General features: G+C 46.4%; 1 protein-coding gene across 1 annotated transcript in view; it reads right to left on the reverse strand.

Annotated features, from left to right (window-relative positions):
• The window catches only part of CRISPLD1 (cysteine rich secretory protein LCCL domain containing 1), a 162,455-nt gene that overhangs the window by 21,928 nt on the left and 114,877 nt on the right, over window positions 1–25,650 (reverse strand). Inside the window, exon 13 of the mRNA XM_073550630.1 lies at window positions 16,625–16,700. Coding sequence (XP_073406731.1) covers window positions 16,625–16,700 — 76 coding nt within the window. The remainder of the gene's footprint in view (window positions 1–16,624; window positions 16,701–25,650) is intronic.

Consider the following 25,650-nt stretch of genomic DNA (forward strand, 5'->3'; position numbering starts at 1 on the left):
TTGTCCCCAGGGGTCCCTACGGTGCGGGTGAGTCCCTGCTTAGTGGAGGCTGTACGCCGGCGCTGTCAGGACCCTGACCTTATAACTGACCATTAAGTTTTTGGGGTTTTTTTTATGCAGAGAGTTATGGATCCCATACAGTCTCTAGCTGACCAGATGAAAAGTCTGAGTCAGATGTTTCAGGGTTTATCCCTGGAGGAGCAAGCTCTGGCTTGTTCTCAGCAGCAGGTTTCTGAAACAGTGCGGGGAGCTCTAACTGCTGGGTCTCTGGGAGCTGGGGCGAGTGATGTTGTTTTGGTGTCCCCAGAACCACCTGTTAAACTGCCTGACTTTTTTTCTGGAAACAAAAAGGAGTTCAGGGTCTTCATGGAGGGGTGCAAACTTTTTTTAGTTTGAGACCACGTTCCTCTGGGGACGAAAGTCAGAGGGTTGGGGTCATTATGACTCTGTTAAGAGGGTCCCCACAAGCTTGGGCTTCCTCCCTTCCTCCCACTGCCCCTGAGAGAGTGTCTGTGAATGCATTCTTTGAGGCCCTCGGGCGGCACATTTATGATGAGCCTGACCGAGTGCGATTGGCAGAGGACATGGTGATGAGCGTCTGTCAGGGGAAACACTCAGCTGAGTGGTTTTGTACTGAATTCTGCCGCTGGACCGCAGAGGTCTCTTGGAACGATGCTGCACTCCGAGGACTCTTTCGCAGAGGCTTGTCCGAGCGGCTGCAGGATGCCTTGGCGTTACATCCCCAACCTGACTCTCTCAAGGACGCCATGACCCAGGCCGTCCGGATGGACCGCAGGCTGCGAGCCAGAGGGGTGATGCAGGTGGAAACTCCATTGTTCCCCAGTGGAAAAGAGACTGCCCCTGAGCTCATGGATGTAGGCGCCCTCTCCCGGAAGGATACAGAGAGGAAACGCCGGAAAAACGGGACATTGGAAAAGGGAGTGTCCTGATTGCCTGTCTTCAACCCGGTCGGCGGGAAACGACTAGGTCTGGGTAGTCAATGGGGAGACTACTCAGACCCTCAGGTACCCTTTTCCTCGTTTTCTAAAGTGTTACTGCATGTGGAACTGTTTGTGGACGGTAGTTCTTTTTCCTCTACAGCCTTCGTGGACTGCGGATCATCTATTAACCTCATTGACTCCCAATTGGTCACACACTGTAAGAAAGGGACAGTTAGGCTCAAGGTTCCGGGAATTCTCTTTATGTCTGACTTGTTTTCGCTCAGAGTGGGCGCTACTCACGTGGAAAACCTAAGTTGTTTTGTTCTGGACAATCTACCTGCAGGGTTGGTGCTGGGTATGCCCTGGTTACAACGTCATATCCCAGTTATTAACTGGAAAACGGGGGAGATTGTTCAATGGGGGTTAAATGATTTTAAGTTATGTGATAATTCCACACTGCTGGTTGAACCTGTTAAATCTGTGTCTGTATCATCTGTCAAGCTGGAAGGTATTCCGGAATGCCTGAAGGACTTTGAAGATGTATTCTCCGAAAGCGAGGCCGAGACGTTACCGCCACATAGACCCTTTGACTGCGCTATTGAGCTGGTCCCGGGGGCTAAATTACCTAAAGCCCGTCTGTTTAATTTGTCCGGTCCTGAGCGCTTGGCTATGAAGGAGTACATTGCTGAAAGTCTGCGCAAAGGACACATATGTCCTTCAGTCTCACCTGTGGCGGCAGGTTTCTTTTTTGTAAAGAAAAAAGATGGTGGGTTACGTCCCTGTCTCGATTTTCGGGAGCTTAATCAGATTACGGTACGGAATACGTACCCCCTTCCGTTGATTCCCGATTTGTGTAACCAACTATCGGGGCAAAGTGGTTTTCTAAACTGGATCTTCAGGGGGCATATAATTTGATAAGGGTCTGAGAGGGGGATGAATGGAAAACCGCGTTCCTCACGACCGAGGGACTGTTTGAAAATTTAGTCATGCCGTTTGGTCTTACCAACGCCCCCGCCATATTTCAGAATTTCATCAATGTGGTATTCTCGGATCTCATTGGTCGTTATCTACTTAGATGATATTTTGATATACTCCTCCGACAAGCATTCTCATTTGGAACATGTACGAACTGTTCTCCAAAGACTGAGAGAAAATCATCTGTATGCCAAATTGGAGAAATGTGTATTCTGTGTGCAAGAATTGTCTTTTTTGGGATTAATTGTATCCGGTGTATTTCGCATGGACCCCAAGAAGGTGCAGGCCATTGCGGATTGGGTGCAACCCCGAGATCTTAAGGGTCTTCAGCGCTTCTTGGGGTTCGCCTATTATTACCGCAAATTTATCCGGGGGTTTTCGCAAGTGGTCAAACCTCTCACGGATCTAACATGCAAAGGTGCGGATGTGAGAAATTAGTCCTCACTCGCAAAAGAGGCCTTTGCGACGCTGAAAAAATGTTTTATGTCTGCTCCTGTCTTGGTACAGCCAGATCCTTCCAAACCATTTGTGGTGGAGGTGGATGCCTCTGAGGTGGGGGTGGGGGCAGTGTTATCCCAAGGGTCTGCCACTCTAACCAACCTCAGGCCATGTGCTTTCTTTTCCAGGAAGTTCTCTGCTGCTGAAAGAAATTATGATGTAGGCAATAGAGAGCTTCTTGCGGTCAAGTTGGCATTTGAGGAATGGAGGCACTTTTTGGAGGGGGCCAGTCACCCGGTTACTGTGATCACTGATCACAAAAAATTGTCATACATTGAGTCTGCTAAAAGATTAACGCCCAGACAGGCTCGTTGGGCACTTTTTTTTCTCGTTTCCAGTTTACTATTACATTCCTTCCAGGGTCAAAGAATGTCAAGGCTGACGCCTTATCTCGTAGTTTTCACCCTGTGTCTGCCCCTGAGCCACCATCTTCCATCCTGCACCCTGGGGTGGTGTTAGCAGGGATCTCGTCTGAATTGGAATGGGAAATTGAGGGGGCCCAGTCGCTGGCTCCTGCGGCCAAGCCAGGGGGCAAGTTGTTTGTCCCAGAGCAACTTTGCCTTAAACTCTTGCAAGAGTTCCACGAATCCAAGTTGTGTGCTCACCCTGGTATATCAGCCACGCGACTGGCTAGGATCTTCTGGTGGCCTACCTTTGGTTCTGATATAAAGAAATTCATTTCTGGTTGTGGGGTCTGCGCTCGTTCTAAAAGCTCCTATAGCCGGCCGGCGGGGGAGCTGATGCCCTTGGAAGTTCCCGAAAGACCATGGACCCATCTGTCCATGGATTTTATTACCAATCTTCCCTCTTCCAGTGGTAATATGGTGGTATGGGTAGTGGTGGACAGATTTTCAAAGCAGGCTCATTTTGTACCCCTGTCCGCATTACCTTCTGCTGAGACCTTATCCAGATTGTTTGTGCAGCATGTGGTCTGCTTGCATGGGGTACCCCTGAATGTGGTGTCTGATCGTGGTGTGAAGTTTGTGGCTAAGTTTTTGGCGTGCTTTCTGCAAAAAATTAGGGATATCTCTGTCCTTTTCGTCTGCATACCATCCTGAGAGTAATGGTCAGACGGAACGCACTAATCAGTCTCTGGAACAGATCCTCAGATGTCTGACTTCTGCTAGACAGAATGACTGGTGTGATATACAGCCATTGGCTGAATTTGCCTTCAATAGTCGGGTGAGTCAATCCACTGGTATGTCCCCTTTCTTGATCAACTATGGGTTCAGTCCTCATTTTGGTGAGTTTTCTCATCTGGATATGGGGTGCCCCGGGGCTGAGGACTCTGTGCAGCGGTTAAAAGATACATGGGCAGAAGTCCAGCAGCGTACATCTAGGTCTCAAGGCAGGTATAAGTTTTTCGCGGACAGGAAACGAACACCTGGTCCCATGTTTCAGGTTGGAGAGAAAGTTTGGCTCTCCACGCGAAACATTAAGTTAAAGATTCCATCAGCCAATTTGGGCCCCAAATTCATTGACCCGTACAAGATTGTGGAAAAAATCAACCCAGTAGTGTACAGGCTGTGCCTTCCACCCTCTTTCAAGATCCCTAACGTCTTCCATAGATCTCTACTGAAACCGTTTGAAGCAGTCCGGGGAGAATCCGAGTCCGCTGCTTCTCCGGTTTTGGTTGATGGACATGTGGAATATCAGATTGGTCACATCGTAGATTCTAGGTTGGTACAGCGGTCAGTACAGTGCCTAGTTCATTGGAAGGGGTATGGGCCGGAGGACAGATCCTGGGTGCCTGTTATGAATGAGTCACCGTAGGAGGCAAAAGCAGAAATACAAGCTAAGTCCAGAAAACCAGAGAAGTTGGCAACTATCAGATTGCAGACCCCTGAACCTATCATCACAACTAGCAGTAGCCGTGGGGGGTTCCTACGAAGCCCTAGACCCCTCAATCACAGCCAGAGAATTACATAGGCCTAAAGAAAGAAAGGGGAAATCTAAACTGCCCCAGAGCAGACCCCAAAGCAATAGGCAGCCCCAACATATAATGACGGTGAAGCAAGATGAAAATACTAACACAGACAGAAAGATAGACTGAGCAAAGACGGGGCCCGCAACTATCTAGATAGGAAAGGACAGGAAGGCTGCTGTCTGCAATCTGCCAAAACCCTATCAAAGACATAAGCCAACAAGCTGATATGAAAAAGGCCCTGAAGCAGCTAGGCTTCAAAAACTAAATCAGCACTCAGGTATTTTCAGAAGACAGAGCTAAATGAATTCAGCACACCCCAGCAGGGAATGGCAGAAATCCAGAAAAACAAAGCAAAACAAAGTCAAAGCACAAAAGCAAAAGGCCAAGCAGCAAACTTAGCTTTAGAGGAGCAGGAATTCAGACTGGTCTCTAAGGATCCCACAGAGAAATCACCCGCAGGGCAGAAGGGCGTCGGCAGCCTTATATCCAGTCCGTAACTCCACTCAGCCAGTCATCATCATCAGCCTCAGGTGTTTGATAATCAGGCTCACTACCTTTCTTTACCAGAAGAGGGAGTTCCTCGGGCCTCAGTAATGAAGGGGAAAATGAACTCACAACAGGTGCCGGCCCGGTTGATGCATGCGGATCGTCTGGTTCGGGCTTTCCATGCTAGATACCCGGGCAAGCCTGGGGGTCCAGAGGCCCCCCGTTGAGAGGGGGGGTACTGTCATGATACCAGTGCTGGGTGACCAGCACTGCTGGGGTTAATGTTCTGACCTCAGTGCAGACTCTCACCTGCACACCTGGGACCTATTATGGTGGCCTCTCATTGGTTCTGGGGAGGCTTCTTATAGCCTCAGGAAGCTCCCATCCCCCGTCAGTTATACTTTCACCCTTGGCATTGTGTGGTGACGCCTGAGTGTGTTAGTGCTGTGTTCTGGTTGCATGATTCTCTGTGTATGATTCGGTCTGTTCTCTGGATATTGCTTTGGATTCTGCTTGGTACCTTCTACGTCTGTTTTGTTTTGATCTCTGCTTGGCCCTGACTATCCATTCTGTCTCATCCCTGGTACGAGCTGATATCTTGTGTATGACCTTTTGCTTTGTCTGACCTCCCATCTGTTTATCCCTCCTGTACCTCGCTTGCCTGTACTGTGCATGACCCCCGCTTTGCCCGACTTTGAGTTTTCTACCATCTTTGTAAGCAGGACGCTAAGCCCGCCCCCTTGCAGTCACATGACCGTTCACATGACCGTAGGTCCTGTGCCGGCTTGCTAAACTTCTGCATTCAGGTCCTGTGCATCTTTATTTTCCGGCTGTTCTTGTCCCAAGGGGTCCCTACAGTGCGGGTGAGTCCCTGCTTAGCGGAGGCTGTACGCTGGCGCTGTCAGGACCCTGACACTACGCCTTTAAATTATTTTAACATAGAATGGAAAAACTTTGAATATCATTGGTCAGTAGAATAAATCTTGTTATCATTGGTCTATGTGCCAGAGGCCTTCTGCAATGATTGACAATAAAAGTCACATTTGTAAAGACACAGCACAAATATCATGTGCTTGGTTTACATCGCCTGAACATACTTTTTTGTCTATAAGTGGCTGGGTATATTTCTGAATGTCTTAGCTGACATATCAGCTGCATGTCAGAGGTCAGCCAGTCCCAGACTGTGGCTCGTTAAGGGAAAACTTTCTGTTGGATATTCACATGCATTGGCTTGAAAAACTTAGTGTAATAACACATTGAGGCTGAGGCATGTATCAAATGTCATGAGAGTGCACTTTTGCTTGGACAGCCGGTTATTAGAGCACAGCAGGTGTTTTAGACAGTAATCTCTTATAAAGCTGTCAAAGATATTCTAAGACCGCTGCACTTAACTGTCAAAACAGGGATTTACACTGCAGGCCAAGAAGGCATTTGCTCACCATCTAATCTGCAAAATCTCAATATTTAAATTTTTCCAATTATGGTTTTCATACAGGACTGTGAAAAGAGTACGATGGACAAATGAGCGTTAAGTATGCAGTTGACCTCATCTACATCCTTTTGAAACTTCCTTCATTATGTAAACATTCGTAATCCTTACGGAAATATGGTTACTGCCGAGAGGTATCAAAACAATTTAGGTATATGCCCTCACACACCGCTGAGAATAATACATGCGCTCTTAATATTAATAGGTAAAGACTTTAACAATAATTAAAAGTCAAACAGTGCCCAAAGAAGAAAGTTGTCAAGTCTTAAGTTTCCACATGTTCCTTTATTATAAGCTGAATCTCTTTTAAGTGATTGTAACTAGAGTTGAGCGAAATGGGTCGAAAAATTTCAAATTTTTTTTTGTCCTGCTGAGGTACTGAGCGTGCATTTTTTCACACCATACAGCGGTGCACGCTCCTCTCAGTACCGTGTAACGTCTGTTATCACGGCCACAGTGAAGCTATCTGTGTGTCACTGTGGAAGGATAAGTGGAGGACTTGTTCCGTTCTTACAGACCTACACTCTAGGGAGATTCCTATTCTGCCCAATTCTACATACACCTTGTAGTTTGTGATACACTAGCCAATTTCTGCCTGTGACATAGCGCTCTGATATTCAGTGGGCCTCACACAATCCAAAAGTGTCCAATGTCCACTAGTGTGTGCAGAAATTCAAAATCTCCCTTATCCTGTAGTCACTTTTTTCACACCTGTGCCATCGAGCCTGTGACATAGCACTGTGATATTCAGTGGGCCTCACACAATCCATAAGTGTCCAGTGTCCACTAGTGTGTGCAGAAATTCAAAATCTCTGTGATCCTGTAGTCACTTTTTTCACACCTGTGCCATCGAGCCTGTGACATAGCGCTCTGATATTCAGTGGGCCTCACACAATCCATAAGTGTCCAGTGTCCACAAGTGTGTGCAGAAATTCAAAATCTCTGTGATCCTGTAGTCACTTTTTTCACACCTGTGCCATCGAGCCTGTGACATAGCGCTCTGATATTCAGTGGGCCTCACACAATCCAAAAGTGTCCAGTGTCCACTAGTGTGTGCAGAAATTCAAAATCTCCCTTATCCTGTAGTCACTTTTTTCACACCTGTGCCATCGAGCCTGTGACATAGCGCTGTGATATTCAGTGGGCCTCACACAATCCATAAGTGTCCAGTGTCCACAAGTGTGTGCAGAAATTCAAAATCTCTGTGATCCTGTAGTCACTTTTTTCACACCTGTGCCATCGAGCCTGTGACATAGCGCTCTGATATTCAGTGGGCCTCACACAATCCAAAAGTGTCCAGTGTCCACTAGTGTGTGCAGAAATTCAAAATATCCCTTATCCTGTAGTCACTTTTTTCACACCTGTGCCATCGAGCCTGTGACATAGCGCTCTGATATTCAGTGGGCCTCACACAATCCAAAAGTGTCCAGTGTCCACTAGTGTGTGCAGAAATTCAAAATCTCCCTTATCCTGTAGTCACTTTTTTCACACCTGTGCCATCGAGCCTGTGACATAGCGCTGTGATATTCAGTGGGTCTCACACAATCCATAAGTGTCCAGTGTCCACAAGTGTGTGCAGAAATTCAAAATCTCTGTGATCCTGTAGTCACTTTTTTCACACCTGTGTCATCGAGCCTGTGACATAGCGCTCTGATATTCAGTGGGCCTCACACAATCCATAAGTGTCCAGTGTCCACAAGTGTGTGCAGAAATTCAAAATCTCTGTGATCCTGTAGTCACTTTTTTCACACCTGTGCCATCGAGCCTGTGACATAGCGCTCTGATATTCAGTGGGCCTCACACAATCCAAAAGTGTCCAGTGTCCACTAGTGTGTGCAGAAATTCAAAATCTCCCTTATCCTGTAGTCACTTTTTTCACACCTGTGCCATCGAGCCTGTGACATAGCGCTGTGATATTCAGTGGGCCTCACACAATCCATAAGTGTCCAGTGTCCACAAGTGTGTGCAGAAATTCAAAATCTCTGTGATCCTGTAGTCACTTTTTTCACACCTGTGCCATCGAGCCTGTGACATAGCGCTCTGATATTCAGTGGGCCTCACACAATCCAAAAGTGTCCAGTGTCCACTAGTGTGTGCAGAAATTCAAAATCTCTGTGATCCTGTAGTCACTTTTTTCACACCTGTGCCATCGAGCCTGTGACATAGCGCTCTGATATTCAGTGGGCCTCACACAATCCAAAAGTGTCCAGTGTCCACTAGTGTGTGCAGAAATTCAAAATCTCCCTTATCCTGTAGTCACTTTTTTCACACCTTTGCCATCGAGCCTGTGACATAGCGCTCTGATATTCAGTGGGACTCACACAATCCAAAAGCATCCAGTGTCCACTAGTGTGTGCAGAAATTAAAAATCTCTGTGATCCTGTAGTCACTTTTTTCACACCGGTGCCATCGAGCCTGTGACATAGCGCTCTGATATTCAGTGGGCCTCACACAATCCAAAAGTGTCCAGTGTCCACTAGTGTGTGCAGAAATTCAAAATCTCCCTTATCCTGTAGTCACTTTTTTCACACCTGTGCCATCGAGCCTGTGACATAGCGCTGTGATATTCAGTGGGCCTCACACAATCCATAAGTGTCCAGTGTCCACAAGTGTGTGCAGAAATTCAAAATCTCCCCTGCCCTATAGACACCTTGTACCTTGTTTTACATTACTATATAGTTTGTTGGATTTTGTCTACATTTCTACAAAAAATGAGGAAGGCTGGTGGAAGAGGCCGTGGAATTGGGCGGGGGTTGGCAGCTGGTAATGATGGTGTTGGTGGTGAATCTGATGGTAGTGGCAAGAGCAAAATAGGACCGAATGCAGGAGGTGTTGAGCCTGCGTCATCGTCTGGCTCCATAAGGCTTCGAAGGCTTAGTTTTCTAGGAGTTGGCAAACCGCTTTTAAAGCCAGAGCATCAGGAAAAAGTTTTGTCTTACATTGATGGCCTAGAATCAGTCTTTCGTTGATATAACAGTGGGATTCCCTGACTGCTGTGGTCTTGCAACGACACCTCAACCACGCTATGACCTACCCAGTCGCCACTTCTTCTCTCGCAAAGTCATCCCAGCCCTCCACCATCATGTGGAAGACCGCATTGTCCATGCACTCAAGCAGTCAGTGAGCGGAAAGGTGCACCTCACAACTGATGCATGGTCCAGTCGGCATGGCCAGGGCCGTTACGTGTCCATCACTGCGCACTGGGTTAATGTGGTGGATGCAGGGTCCACAGGGGACAGCGGTGGTGGGACAGTGCTGCCTAGCCCACGGTATAGGAAACAGTTGGCTGTAGGCGTTCGACCCTCCTCCTCCTCCTCCTCCTCCAGAAGCGAAAGCTCGTCCACAGAGCGCAGTCGTATGAGCACTCCATCTGCAGCTGCCAGTGTTGCACACGATGTGTCCCCCTATTGAGCAGCTAGTGGAAAGCGTCAGCAGGCTGTGTTGAAGATGATGTGTTTGGGCGACAGACACACCGCCGAGGTGCTGGCCGAGTACTTGAAGCGACAAACTGAGTCATGGCTGGGCAGTGTACATCTTGAGGCAGGCAAGGTAGTTAGTGATAACGGCCGTAATTTTGTGGCAGCCATAGCCCTTTCAAAACTCAGCCTCATACCTTGCTTGGCTCACACCTTGAACCTGGTGGTGCAGTGCTTCCTCAAAAATTATCCGGAGTTAACAGCCCTGCTCCAGAAGGTGTGATGACAGTGCGCGCATATCCGCCGGTCGCCTGTACACTCCGTTCGTATGCAGAAGCTGCAGCGATTGCTCCACCTTCCCAACCACCGCCTCATTATCGACATTGCAACAAGGTGGAACTCCACCCTGCACATGGTGGAGCGGCTGTGCGAGCAGAGGCAGGCCATAATGCATTTGTGGGAGGATACACGGCCAGGCACTTTGAGAGCAGACATGGAGTTGACAGGTGTGCAGTGGTCGAAGCTGAAAGACCTCTGTAAAGTCCTTCAGTGTTTTGAGGAATACACACGGCTGGTAAGCGCAGACGACGCCACCCTAAGCATGAGCATCCCACTTATGCGTCTGCTCATGCAAACTTTGACGCACCTTAAGGAGCAGGCGTCTGCAGCCAATGTTGATGAGGAGGAAGAGGAGGAGGGAATCCTTGATGACATTCAGCCATTGTCTGCTCAGGGACCTCTCCTGGACGAGGTGGAGGAAGAAGAGGAGGAGGAGGATGATGATGGGGATGATTACTTAGGGGAGGAGGATGCATCTCGTGGGGCAAGTGAAAATGTTGGCGTGGCAAGGTCTGGTACAGGGTTTGTGCGTGACTGGAGGGATGTGGATTTGCCAGAAAGTGCTCCTCCAACCAGCACTCACAGTGCATCATTGACACCGGGAACATTGGCCCACATGTCAGATTATGCCTTGCGGATCCTAAAAAGGGACCCCCGCATTGCCAAAATGATGAACGATGACGACTACTGGTTGGCCAGCATCCTGGATCCACGCTATAAAGGCAAATTACAAAACATCATGCCACAGGAGAACCTTGACCTAATATTGGCTAATTAACAAGCAACTCTGGTAAATCGGTTGCTTGAGGCATTCCCAGCACACAGCAGCGGTGATGGTTCTCACACGAGCCGTACGGGCCGGGGGCAGCTTGGCAGAGGTGTTCATGGTGCACACAGCAGAAGTGGCATTGGAGACAGGGGTTTCATGACAATGTTGTGGACTGATTTTTCAAGTACCGCTCACACAACTGGTAATACTGCATCGATGGAAAGTGACAGGAGACAGCAGTTGTCAACTATGGTTACAAACTACTTTTCCTCCCATATCGATGTTCTCCCGCACAGGTCATTCCCCTTTGACTATTGGGCTGCTAAACTGGACACCTGGCCTGAATTGGCACAATATGCCTTACAGGAGCTCGCTTGCCCAGCTGCAAGTGTGCTATCGGAAAGAGTCTTCAGTGCAGCTGGATCAATCCTGACAGAAAAAAGGACCCGTCTGTCAACCCAAAATGTGGATGATCTAACCTTCATTAAAATGAAGCATGCATGGGTTTCCAAGGATTTTGTCCCACCTTCCCCTGATGACACATAGAGTGACAGAAAAATGGCTTGCTTTGGTCCACCTCTTCCTGGGACTTGACCTATTTCGCCTTTTGCATCAGCTGAATGTCCAACATCAACATATGCCACTTTCTAAAACTCCCTAACTGTGCTGCCTCTCCCCCCCCATGGCCGGGGTCACCACCTAGCGCACGACACCGTGCGGGTGCCGTTGCCCTGGACAGGTGGGTAGGCCGACTCTTGGGCGCGGGCACTGGCACAGGGTCCCTCATAGTGCAATCAAGTGTCTCTGATGGTGGTGGTGCACACCCGCCGTCAGACACACCGCCGTACTATGAGGGGCCCAGTGCCAGTACCGACGCCCACGAGTGGGCCCCCCTTCCTTGGGCAGGGCCCCAGCATTTGCAATCTTTACCTCTCCCTGCTCCTCCTCTGTGTAGTCTGGGCCATCAAATCCATACTGTGCCTGACACCGTCTGAGCCTGCCTCCTGATGTATAGACATATATTTTGAATGTGTACGCTATTCATACATGTTATCCGGGGATACGGTACCCTTTCTCACCTTTGTGCAATCACGTGCAATCCATACTGGGCCTAACACCGTCTGAGCCTGCCTCCTGATGTATAGACATATATTTTGAATGTGTACGCTATCCATACATGTTATCCGGCTATACGGTACCCTTTCTCACCTTTGTGCAATCACGTGCAAGCCATACTGGGCCTAACACCGTCTGAGCCTGCCTCCTGATGTATAGACATATATTTTGAATGTGTACGCTATCCATACATGTTATCCGGGGATACGGTACCCTTTCTCACCTTTGTGCAATCACGTGCAAGCCATACTGGGCCTAACACCGTCTGAGCCTGCCTCCTGATGTATAGACATATATTTTGAATGTTTACACTATCCATACATGTTATCCAGGGATACGGTACCCTTTCTCACCTTTGTGCAATCACGTGTAATCCATACTGGGCGTGAGAACGGCTGGCGAGCTGTTAAGCAAGCTACAGCACCTGTGGTTTGCACACGTAAGCTTTTCATTTTTTCAGGAATGACGGTTAGGCCTAATTCCGGAACTGCGGTTGACCTGCACTTACTGGGAAATCATCGTTCGCGGGTAATAATTGTAATCAGTGATCCCCATCACTAACGTTGTTCAGTGGGTTATCTGCACCTGTAAGCGACAGACGCTGGCCTTTTCAGTGTAGCGCACATGCAGCAACGGACATGTAAGGGCATGACACACCAGTTATTGGCCAATCTCATGTGCCAGAGCCTCACGTGTCCCTCTAGTAAGCCGGACTCGGACCGCGGGGCATGACGGAGTGTCGTTCGTTAACGGAATTAAGCTTGCAATGTCTGCATCTTTTCTGTAGCTGGCATGGTTGAGGTTTCCCAGGTGGAGTCGAATTTAACCGTAGGCTCCACTCCTGGTGGTGCCCTTCTGGACATTCCTTTAAGGTTCAGCTTTGCAACCATACTGCCCACGTAAAACAAACACTTTGCCTTCATGAACGCTGTTTGGAGGGTCAAGACTCGTGGGAATAACGCCGCCCAATCAGTTAACCTGCTAGAGAGATCCTTCGTTGCTCCCAAGCATGACATCACACTCCTTAGGAGGAAGGTAATGCCACTGTGGCGACCGTACTCCTGGGGGCGACACAAGTGCACTGATGCCCAGCCACTGCTCGATGAATCTGCTGGTACATTGACAAAGACCACTACATTCCCCTCGCATGCTACACGGCCTGAATCTGACCCTGATGAAACTCAGGTTACCCTTCCCATATACAGTTCCATCTTACACGGTGACAAAGAGGAAGCTGCAGATGAAAGTGCAGGTTCGGCCCACCCGCCATCAGACACACCACCGTACTATCAGGGGCCCTGTGCCAGTGCTGTCGCCAACGAGTGGGCCCCCCCTGCTTGCTCAGGATCACAGCACTTGCAAGGTTGAAATACTGTGCAGTGAGATGGAAGATGGGGACGACGAGGAGTCCAGACAAGTACAGGGATTCCCTAGCGAGGAGACTTATTTGATTGTTTTCAATGTTGGGACAGCAATTTTTGGGGAGCACTATACTCTGGAGAATGATAGATGGGGCCCACCATACACTGGAACATTCCAAAGGTGGACATCAGACACTGGAGCAGCATTTACAGGGCCCATTATACACTAGAGCATTAGAAATGGGGCCCATTATGTTTGGAGCATTATTTGGGCCCATGAGGCCTGTTTCACACTTGCTTTTTTTTGCAGCGCGTTTTTCCCGCAAAAAAACGCATTGAAAAACGCATACAAAAGCATACAACTGCTGCGTTTTTTTCAAGCATTTTTATGAGCATGCATGAAAAAAACGCAGCGTTTTTATGCGTTTGTATGCGTTTTTAGTGCGTTTTTACCGCGTTTGCGTTTTTTTCCAACATTAGGTGGCCCCTCACACTAACCCAAACCATGACTTTACTAACCCTAACCCTGACCCTAACCCTAACCCTAACCCTGACCCTAACCCTAACCCTAACCCTTAACCAAACCATACTTAACCCTAACCCTGACCCTAACCCTTAACCAAACCATTCTTAACCCTAACCCTGACCCTAACCCTGACCCTAACCCTAACCCTAACCCTGACCCTAACCCTAACCCTGACCCTAACCCTGACCCTAACCCTAACCCTGACCCTAACCCTTAACCAAACCATACTTAACCTTAACCCTAACCCTAACCCTGACCCTAACCCTGATCCTAACCCTTAACCAAACCATACTTAACCCTAACCCTGATGCTAACCCTGACCCTAACCCTAACCCTAACCCTAACCCTGACCCTAACCCTTAACCAAACCATACTTAACCCTAACCCTGACCCTAACCCTGACCCTAACCCTTAACCAAACCATACTTAACCCTAACCCTGACCCTAACCCTGACCCTAACCCTAACCCTAACCCTGACCCTAACCCTAACCCTAACCCTGACCCTAACCCTAACCCTATCCCTAACCCTGACCCTAACCCTTAACCAAACCATACTTAACCCTAACCCTGACCCTAGCCCTGACCCTAACCCTTAACCAAACCATACTTAACCCTAACCCTGACCCTAACCCTGACTCTAACCCTAACCCTAACCCTAACCCTGACCCTAACCCTTAACCAAACCATACTTAACCCTAACCCTGACCCTAACCCTAACCCTAACCCTAACCCTGACCCTAACCCTTAACCAAACCATACTTAACCCTAACCCTGACCCTAACCCTGACCCTAACCCTAACCCTAACCCTGACCCTAACCCTTAACCAAACCATACTTAACCCTAACCCTGACCCTAACCCTAACCCTAACCCTGACCCTTACCCTTAACCAAACCATACTTAACCCTAACCCTGACCCTAACCCTAACCCTAACCCTGACCCTAACCCTAACCCTAAACCCCCTTAACTAACCCTAACTTTACCCAAACCCCTAAATTCCATTGTCTAAACTAATGGTAAAAAAAAAACGCATGTGCAAAAAAACGCATACATAAGCATGCCAATGCGCACATATGCTCACCATAGACTTATAATGGGTGTCTTGCTGTAAAAAAACGCATTGCGCGCGCATGCGTTTTTTTGAGGCAAATTGGACGCACAAAAAATGCAACAAGTTGCATTTTGTGCGCCCGAGCGCATACCGCAAAAAAACGCATGCGCGGTAAAACGCATACAAACGCATGTGTAAGCGCACATAAGCGCATCCCATGCAAAGTATAGGAAAAAAAAACGCATGCGCTATTTAGAGCTAAATTACCGCGAAAAAAAACGCAAATGTGAAACCAGCCTAAGACAGTGGAGCTTCATCCATGGGGACCAACATATACTGTAGCATTATGTGGAGCTCATCATATACTGTTTCAAACATTATATGGGACCATTGATTCTGTATGGAGAAATAGATGGGCCTCGTCATGAGATGTAAAAAGTGAAGTATTTTTCATTGTACTATACCACTATTTCTCTGCCGTATTGGAGCATGATGAGTTGTGGTATGTGTTAAAGGGGCGCTCTTTCGCCCAGGGCACATGAAAACCTGGAGCCAGCCCTCCCCCCCACAACTGTAGCCAAATAACCCCCATTTTTCAGTGCGTAACTTGTATTATGAAGTTAATTAAGGTTGACAAGCTTAAGTAAGAAGAATTGATGCTTTTGGCATTCAAATGGGCACTGTAGGTGTGTTTCCTGTCCTTCTCTCACTGCCGACTTTTATTCCCCATTGACTTACATTGGGTTTCGTGTTTCGGGACGACCCCGACTTTTCCCTATAATCGGCCGATTTTGCTCGACCCGACTTTTGGAAAAGTCGGGTTTCACGAAACGAAACTCGACCCTAAAAAAACAAAAGTCGCTCAACTCTAATTGTAACTGCTTGGACAACATCTTTGCAATCAGTACATTTACGCATGTAAAATAATAACACTTATACGTACTTACCTACGCTCCAGGGGTATTGGCACTGGTTCTCCCGGGGCTCACATAACATTATGTCATGCAATCCCTGTGCTCAATCAGTACTGGTGTCAGGAAGTGAGATCTGCGGATTTGGCACAGGGATCTCAGAACATAACAATGTGACACGATCCACGGGAGAGCCAGTGCCCATGAAAACATTGTTTAAAGGGAACCTGTCAGCAGGATTGCGCACTGTCTGTAGGTTACTGTACACAATCCTGCTGACAGGTTCCTTTTAAAAACAGGCAGGGAAATGTTTTACCTCACAAAAAGAATCAGTTGTGATTCAGTGCTGTAATATCCGTATACTCTCTTTTGTGTCCTCCCCTGCCCAGGAGCTGTGGTATGATCAGACCATTTTCCTGTATGGTCAGACACAGCCATGACACAGTACACATTTATAAGATTACCTTGGCAAAGGAACATTTTATTTAAGCACATCCAACTGGGGAAATTATTATTATTTCAAGATCTATTGATTAAAAGGAACTTTTGCTCATGGGAAAACCCCTGTAAGCAAAAAATTAGCAAGAAAACTATCAGGAGAATAGCATGAAGCACTGCCTAAAAGTCTTGTCAGTGGCAAATTCTGTTAGGTACCTTAAAAATCACATTAATAATCCATTCTTGAAGCAGAAGGGTCTACATACAAATAAACAGCAGTCCATATGGATTCAGAAAGTTTTCAGATATTTTATAGCACTATGTGGCATATGCTATTATTTTACTACTTGTGTATAATGACTGGAAGTGACAATACTTACATCAGAATAAATACGGGTCCCAAAAACTCGAGCATAATAAGGACTTGCTTGGGCACAATTGCGTGGACAGTAAACTCTAAAAATATAAATAAAAAATAAAATAAAACCACTAATACATTATTTTATTAACTTTACATCATGTATGACAATTATACTTTTACTAGATAGTTTCCCGATTCTATCGCATCGGGTATTCCAGAATCTCTGTTAAAATAAAAATAGTTATATACTCACCTTCTGACAGCCCCCGATCTCCACTCCACGCTCCACGCACCCGGCATCTTCCGGTCCCATTAATGCTTTGCGCGAAACACCGCTGATGACATCGCGCTCTCGCAAGAGTGATGCCATCTCCGGCCCTTCGCGCAAAGCAATACTGGGACCGGAAGGTGCCGGGCGCGTGGAGCGTGGAGCGGAGATCGGGGGCTGTCGGTAGGTGAGTATATAACTATATTTTTTATTTTAATTCTATTTTTTACATATTCTAACCTTCCAACAGCCCCCAATCTCCACTCCACACGCCTGGCATCTTCCGGTCCCAGTAATGCTTTGCGCAAAACACCGCTGATGACGTCGCGCTCTAGTGAGAGCGCGACGTCTTCAGCGGTGTTTCGCGCAAAGCATTACTGGGACTGGAAGGTGTCGGGAGCATGGTGAGAGGAGGGAAAGAGTCCGGGAGCCATCGGAAGGTGAGTATATCACTATTACTTATTTTAATTCAATTTTAACAGGTTTATGCTACCCAGGGCTTGGAGGAGAGTCTCCTCTCCTCCAGACCCTGGGTACCATCCGCACATTGAGTGCTGCGCCCGACTGCGCCTGTGGCTGATTGGCGGCCGCGACCAGTCAGCAACAGGCGCACCTTACCGTTACAAGCAGCTGCGCCTGTCGCTGATTGGTCACGGCCTGGCAACCGCGACCAGTCAGCGACGCGGGATTTTGGTTACAGACAGACAGAATAAGATGATTATATAGTAGATTTCTTTGTAAGAGGCTGGTCAATGACTAAATCTAACTGCATAAATCAAAGATATGGAAATTCCACTGCACTCCTGGCTGTGTTTGAAATTGACTGGAGCTGAAAGTCTACAAAAGAGATAAACTTAGTCCACTATTTGCTCAGAGGCTAGGACTATTTGTACCACCTTAATTTGTAGAAAATAATGTAGTATGGCTAGAACACTCTAGCACTTCATTTCATCCTCTCATCTTTAAGAAATGGAGGATTGTGCTCAGTTTCGCGGAATGCAGGGCGGAACCAACTGTTCACTGGCATCAACATTTTGCCTAGTTGCTGGTCTTTAGAGAACAATAGCAGGATGTATTAAAGTGATTGTCCATTAATGACAACTTTTTCTTAAAAGCTCTAGTTTTCTACACAAAATAGAAAAAACAGCATACTAACCCCCCACATGGCTGCTGCTCCTTCGATCGCAGCGACCACTGCAGACAGACTTCTCTATTCCATCGAAGCGGATTAGAGGAGGCTGCAGCTGATCAGCAAACTTATTTTCTTACTAAACACACCAACCCTATTATTTTTTATATGGCATCTATAAACATCCCTACAAAAAAAAATTATTTCTTATTCGAATCGCTAAGATATTTAATGTTGTCTTTTATCCCTGAATAATATATGTTCTTATTACTAGAATACACTTTGCTCAGGGCAGCAATGTCTTGCTACTTGACTAAGTTTATGAATCAATTTCTTTGAATCTTTTTTAATGCTTAAATAACAGCTGGCTTTCACACTTTTGAAAAAAAAAATAAAAAGTACTTAACGAAGTGCAAAAAATGGAAGTGAATGCAGCAAATGACAAAGAACAGAATATGATGTCTCTGGATTTCCATTCTATAAAGGTAAAACTTCTAACTGTATGTTTAAACTTTCGCCTTCAAACAGCAACGTGCCAATTTACTACAAGGAGGTTTGAGGCATGAACCACTGATGTAATACATAGTTCCTATGTTCTAAAGCAGCCGATGCCAGTAAAATAGCTGAAAGCATATCAGATTGCTTAATATGAAAGGCCATTGAATGGAGAACAGGAAGAGAGAAGACATAAAATAACCTACGCGTAGGAGGAGATTTCAGCAGACATATAATTATAATGAATAACAGTTTCGGATTCCATCCAGTACAGAATTTGGATCTACTCCACTATGCCACAAATGCATTTATGAGACATTCACGCATTTTCTAACAGATTGAAGATCAAATTGTTCCTAGTTTAACAATTTTTGACTTTTGTAATGTTGTCTATTGTGTGCTAATCATGTGTCACATTAGAAGAGCTGAACAAGAAACCCCAAACTAAGGGTCTAAAAGGAAATACTGGACAAACAAATATTTGAATAAAATTACCTTTATTAAACAGAGATGGTAAACGGTAGTACTACATCAAAAAAATAAAAAAAATGTGCCCGTACTTGCAATATAATCAATAATATAAAAAAGTATACAATTAAAAACATACAAAAAAGAAAGAACGGTGGACCAAAAAAGAATAAGGTGAATAATTACATATCAATTATGATCACATGAATAAGGCCCCAAGGGGGGTTAAAAAAGGGTGGAGATGGAAAAGAGATTTGAATTCAGACTAAGGAATTTATTCCGAAAGGCGCATCGGGGTGTGTTAGGCGCTGGGATTCCCCCTCTGCACGGGATGGATCTCAAGCCTTGTCTGGTGTTGTGGTCTCCCATTCAGGCTCAGCCACTGCGATGACTGCTCAGCACAGACTTTGGTCCCAGCACCTTGCCCAGGGTCGTGCTGCATGTGTAGTTACTGCTGGCCCTCCAGCTAAGCCTTTGGTGACAACTAGTTTACACATACAGTGCTGTGCTCAGGAGCCTAAGCCCAGATTTCATCCAACTAAGCATGTCCATGATATTATGCCTTCCCATTGGTGCTCGGATGTCAGGTGCTCTGGTGATGTGGCAGCTTAAGATTGGTCCACAGGCAAGGTCCTGTCTGTGTAGACTTGAGCAAGGTATAAAAAGCTCTCAATGGCGCACACCTATGCGCTAGTATCATGTGTGTTGGTGGCTACTTTACCACCCTGTGTGCACGAGTGCCGCTCATTTCACTGCGACTGTTGGTATAGACAGGCAGTGTAGGGTGGGAACTCCCGCTTGAACTTAGCATCTGCACCGGGCATCCTCAGGCACAACCATGTGTCAGAGCAGGGTCAACCACCAGATAGTCTTCCTTGGGGGTGTCATGATCTGCTTAGTTCATGGGATTAGGTAGTTCAGAGGATAATCTGGACGGCCTGACTCTGAGATTCTGGGAGGCTTTTTATAGCCTCATTGTGGACTCATTCCTCGTCGCTTATACTCAGATCCTTGGCCGAGTGTTTGTGACCCTGGTGTGCTTTGTGACTGTGATACTTTATGCTTCTTTGGTTTTGACCCGGTTCTGTCCCTGTTACGAGTTCTGCCTGTTCCTTTTGTACTGTGCTGCTATCTCTGTGTATGACTCATTGCTTACGTTCTGACTATTCTCTGCTTGCTCCTCTGGTACCACGCTGACCTCTCTGTGTATGACCCCCCTGCTTGTCTTACCTGAGTTCCCCTAATCTTTACTCCAGGATTCCTGTAATAGAATCCTTCAGTCATCTACTGCAGTAGGACGCTAAACCACGCCCCCTGTGGTCACATGATCGTACGTCCTTGTACTCTTTACTACCTTTAGTGTCACAGGTCCTGTTCTCAGAACTTTGCTTGCAGTTTCGGAAGCCGGGCCCTCCCGTAGTCTGGGTGAGTGACCCTGCTCAGCCGCAGCAGTCTGCCGGCGCTGACAGGATCCTGATAGGGGGGTTAAGTTATAGGGACTCCAATTAGTATTTTTCTATACGCCTGTGCAGTCTAACAGGGTATAGTCCTTTTTGCTTTGATTCATAGTAACGCTCTGTGGTGTAACAAAGCTTGTTACCTTGCGCTCTGTGCACACTGAGTGACATTTAACTCATTGTGCTTTAAGTGTTTTCTCGCAGCCTTGCTCTGCCATTGTGCTACTGTAGTTGCAGTTTCTTCATCACTGCGCAGTGAACCCTGGGTAGCCAACACACCTTATTATAATTTCTTATTTGGTGCATTCCGTCAATCCTAACAGGGTGTGTGCTGTACTTGGAATGGCGGGCCTTAAAGGTACAGGCCTCCTTTCATTGCTCCAGCACCGTTGCCTTTGCATACTAAGCGCTTTATTGCCCTTGCACTATTGCTTTGCAAATAAGTAACTTATTAGCAACTGCACCTTTTTGTGTTGGTACCACCTTTTTGTATATATGATTGTTCTTTTGTTTTTGTTTTTATTTTTTCACCACTGCAGAGCTCCCTTTTGGGCACATGCTCCTTTTTGGATTCATTTTTAGTGCATTTATGTGAATATTATTTTCTAGGGATTTTACACACTTTTTTATGATATACACAATCCCTTTTCCATCTCCTCCCCTTTTTCAACCCCCCTTGTGGCCTTATTCATGTGATCACAATTGATTGTAATTATTCACCTTTTTATTCTTTTTGGTCTGTCATCCTTTCCTTTTTGGATTTTTTTAATTATATATACTTTTTTGTATTTAATTTTATATTTTATAGTACGGTCACAATTCTTTTTATTTTTTTGATGTAGTACTACCATTTACCATTTCTGTTTCATTTAGGTAATTTTGTTCAAATATTTGTTAGTCCAGTATTTCCTTTTAGACCATTAGTTCGGGGTTCCTTGTTCGGTTCTTCTGATTTTCGAGTGGTCTTCAACTCACTCACAGAGCACCTATAGAAATATATATTGACTGATGTGTCATTTTGCTTTATGATATATAGGTGTCGCTGTATTCAGTTCATGTTGATTTTCATGTGTCACCTTAGATGCTATAATTATGGCACATAAATTATAAATAGCAAAGATTAATAAATTCTCCTCCCATCAAAATTGTTATCCTTTCAATATTTTGCAGTTATCATATTATATAGCACTATGCACTTACAATTGCTCATTTTCCCTTCTACTCAGCAAATTCTTCTCTTTTTTTATTAGGTCTATAGTATCACTTGATTAGAAACTGACCAACTGAATCCTTCTAATCTCTATATAGAAACAAGAAGGTAATTTTCCCTGTATGACTCATGAGTAACTGCAAAAATCCCTGGCAGGGGCAGGGGCGGAGCAATTGGGCCAGAAGTTGAGAAAAGGAATGATAAATGTAGTGACAAGAGACTTTGTGCTTCTAGATATAGCAGAGAAAAAAAGAATTTACTGCACAGTACTGTATAATATAACTGCAATATATTAAGAGGATAAATCTTTGATGGGAGTGCATCTTTAAAGATACAGATTGCGAGATACCATATGACCTATGGAGCACCCCACAGGGCCTCAGGGTACTCGGTACCGGGCCGGATGGTTCTTAAAGGGGAATGTCACGGCAGCAGTGGCCCGGCTCGTGGCCCTGGGCGTCCAGTAAAATTAATAAATGGTGATGATAGGGTAGTTTGTAGAGGAAAAAGTTCATGACCCCACCCGTGGTATTTGGCAAGGGTAGCCGACAATGCGATTCAGATCCTCTGGGATGGTGTTAGGGCAGCAAAGATGGTTAAGCTCTCCACGGGTAGAGCTGTGTCCCAGGATAGTTAGGATGTTGTAAGTAAAGATGGTGGCTGTTGTGGTGAGTGCGGTGCAGGGAAGGTGATACTTGGCTGCACCCCAATAAATATAGTGCAAAAATACACTAAAAAGCCACTAAAGAAGACTAAATGTCTCCTGCTTACGGGTCCCTACAGGAATGGGTAGGAGGAGAGTGTCTGTTGTTCTGGTATTTTGTACTTGTTTTGCTAACATCTTGCTTTATGGGCTGGTAATTGTTGCTGCCTTTTTGTCTGCTGTTTAAAAATGAATTTTTGGAGACATTTAGTCTTCTTTAGTGGCTTTGCTATTTTATTTAGTTTAGTGTAGGGACCCGTAAGCGTGAGGATCTTTGGCACAGGTTACAGGCTCACGTATTTTGGCCAAAATATCAACTAGTACCTCACTAATTTTGCATTTTTTGCACTATATTTATCGGGGTGCAGCCAACCCCAGACATGTCTGGTCTCACATGAGGGGTGTTCACATAGCTATACATTGAGAGTGTGCTGGCCAGCCCGCCTAGGAGAATAGTAGGGGCGTGACTAATAGGCTGTGAACTGCAGTACCTTTGTGTGATCAACACCCTATGCGGGCCTTTATTGTGCAATTATATACTGGGCAGTCACCCCCTCCAGGAATGGGTTGGTGGAGAAAGGCTATTGTTCAGGTATTTTGCACCTGTGTTGCTGAAATCTTGCTTTATGGGCTGGCTGCACCCTGTAGTGCATTTTCTTCAAGATCTGGGCAGGTAAGTGTTGCTGCCTTTTGGTCCAGCAAACTCCCAGGTAGATTGGGATACACCTTTTCAGGACTCCTTTCTGTGTGTTTCTCTCCTGGCCGTCTCATTGCACTGGTTTCCACTCCTTCTGCTCAGCACCTTCACAAACAGTGTCCAAAGCCAGCAGCCACAGACCTTGTCGGGCAACATTCTCTGACTCCCCTTGCTCCTATATGGCTGCATTTTCAGTGAATGGATGTGATTGCGGCTGAGGTACATACAGTTACCTCAGCCTTTGGCTTGCTAGCTGAGTCTTGTAGTCCTCCACTAGTCTTAGGGGAAGCTCCCCCACTGTGACCCGGCCCCTCCACTTCTGGATACGGGCCCCACGGGTGGCCTCCGCACTTCCCGTGCCCCAAGGACCCCTTCTGTCCTCTCGGGAGCTTCCATCAGGCTTCCCTCTCAACTCTCTCTCCATCTCTTCCTACTGCACACCTTCTTCTCTGTCTCCTCATTTTCTCACTAATTCTCCTCAGACTTTGTCAGCCTGACTCCTTCTCTCACTCCCCTCTGACTGACTGACTCTTTCTAGAACAATCATCATACCTCAGCACTATCTCCTCCCACCAACTGTCACTGCTCACTCACTTTTACCTTCTAAGCTCCTCCCCTTTTTCCTACCTTCCCCATTCATTCCCCAACACCCTATCCTAGCCAGCCTGGGATGAGGCCATCTTCCCTAAGGGTACACCCAGGTACCCTGACTGAAGTGGTGCGAGTGTTAGAGTCCTGGGTAGTGCTCCCTCCTTACTTGAGAGTGGATGAGGTGCAGTACCTCTGTGGTGACTGGACTCTCAGGGGTGCCACACCTAAAGATACCCATAAGCATTTGATAAAGTTAGTCTGAACCCATCAACAATTTAATATGTACAGGGGTTCCCTAACTATCACATAGCAGATCTTGGGGGAATGACTACTGATCATTTTTTCCCATCACTAAATTCTCCCCTAAGGCTAGTTTCACACTAGCGCTTTTGAGCGCAGCGACGGCCTGCGCACGGCCGCCGCTAAGCCCCGCCCCCTGCCGTGCCTCCGCCGGTAGCTCCGCCTACCAGCGCAAGACGCTGCATGCGTCCTGCGTCCCCTATCTTTATCACTGGGGGCGCAGGCCGTGCGCAGTATGCGTTTGGCGGCGCATGCGTCCTTTTGACGGTGCGCCGACCTGCGCCAAACGCAACCTGCTGCAGTTTGGTTGCGCTCGGCGCACCGTCAAAAAGGCGCATGCGCCGCCAAACGCATACTGCGCACGGCCTGCGCCCCCAGTGATAAAGATAGGGGACGCAGGACGCATGCAGCGTCATGCGCTGGTAGGCGGAGCTCCCATCGGAGGCGCGGCAGGGGGCGGGGCTTAGCGGCGGCCGTGTGCAGGCCGTCGCTGCGCTCAAAAGTGCTAGTGTGAAACTAGCCTTACTAATCTATGTTGAAAGCAACAGCCAAGCTCATATTTCAGTCCACCTGCTAAACTGATGCCTCCAACTTGTATCATTATCTGCACTGTTTTCCCAACCACTATGGAGTCCAATATAAATGTATTCTTCTCACCCACAAAGTTGTTCACAGATCCGCAACACCTTACATCTTCTCCCTATTCTTAAACTAGCACCCTATTTCTGTTCTCCATTTTGCTAAAGATTGCGACTAACATCTTCCATAGTTTATGGTTTAAACCTCCTTCATGGTGCACCACTTTAGGTAATCCTGTAAATCCACAGTCATAAGTGGCCATTAAATCACATCTTTCTAGGCATCAATCTAACATTTCTCAGTTCTCCTTTCCTAATTTTTTATGTCAGAATGTGAACCCTTCGGTTATCTGCTTCCCACACACTCTATGCAGTCAGTAGTATTTCATATCTGGACATATACAGACACTGGCTGCTGACCGGATTAAGCACCTTTATATACTATTAATACCCTTATATATTGCTAATATCTGGACCGTACATTACAAGAACTTTTTACCTCTTATGTCCACCCCTATTTCCTTGTAGATTGTTGGATTGCAAACAGGTTTCTCTCCTTTTTGTTAACTGTTTAAGTCTCCAACGCTCGATTGTATTTGTGTATCTGCCCAGCAAATAGAGATGGAGACTATCAGCTATGGTGTTTCCCCATACACACTACAAAGAAGCAGGGGGATTCCTGCTTTTCTTTCTCTATATAGGACATGTTCACAAGTAGCAGCAACATGGAGGACATTATACAGCAGTACTAATCACTGTAGCTGTGAATCTACCTCTGGGATAATCTAAATCAATCACTAACTGCATAATAATCTGCCAATGACTCCACCTCGAGAGCTCAAGACTAGAGATGAGTGAATTTGTTCGGATTTGGTTCCAAATATGATCGGCATCGAACATTGTTTTTGCAATATTTGTCAAACACAGCAGAACATCATTAGAGTCAATGGGAGTAGAAATTATCGAATATGTTCGGAACCGATCATAAGACATTAATGTGTCAAAATCATATTCTGGGAAAAATGGGAACAAATTTGCTCATCTCTATTCAGGATGAGAAAGGGAGGAGAAGAATTAGCTTATAAGAAAAGGAAGAAGCTGATAAGGCCTGTTTCACACATCAGTTTTTTTCTTCAGTTAAGATCCGCT

The sequence above is a fragment of the Dendrobates tinctorius genome, unplaced genomic scaffold, assembly GCF_039654945.1.
Source record: "Dendrobates tinctorius isolate UK_male_01 unplaced genomic scaffold, ASM3965494v1 ptg000165l, whole genome shotgun sequence".
Lineage (NCBI taxonomy): Eukaryota > Metazoa > Chordata > Amphibia > Anura > Dendrobatidae > Dendrobates > Dendrobates tinctorius.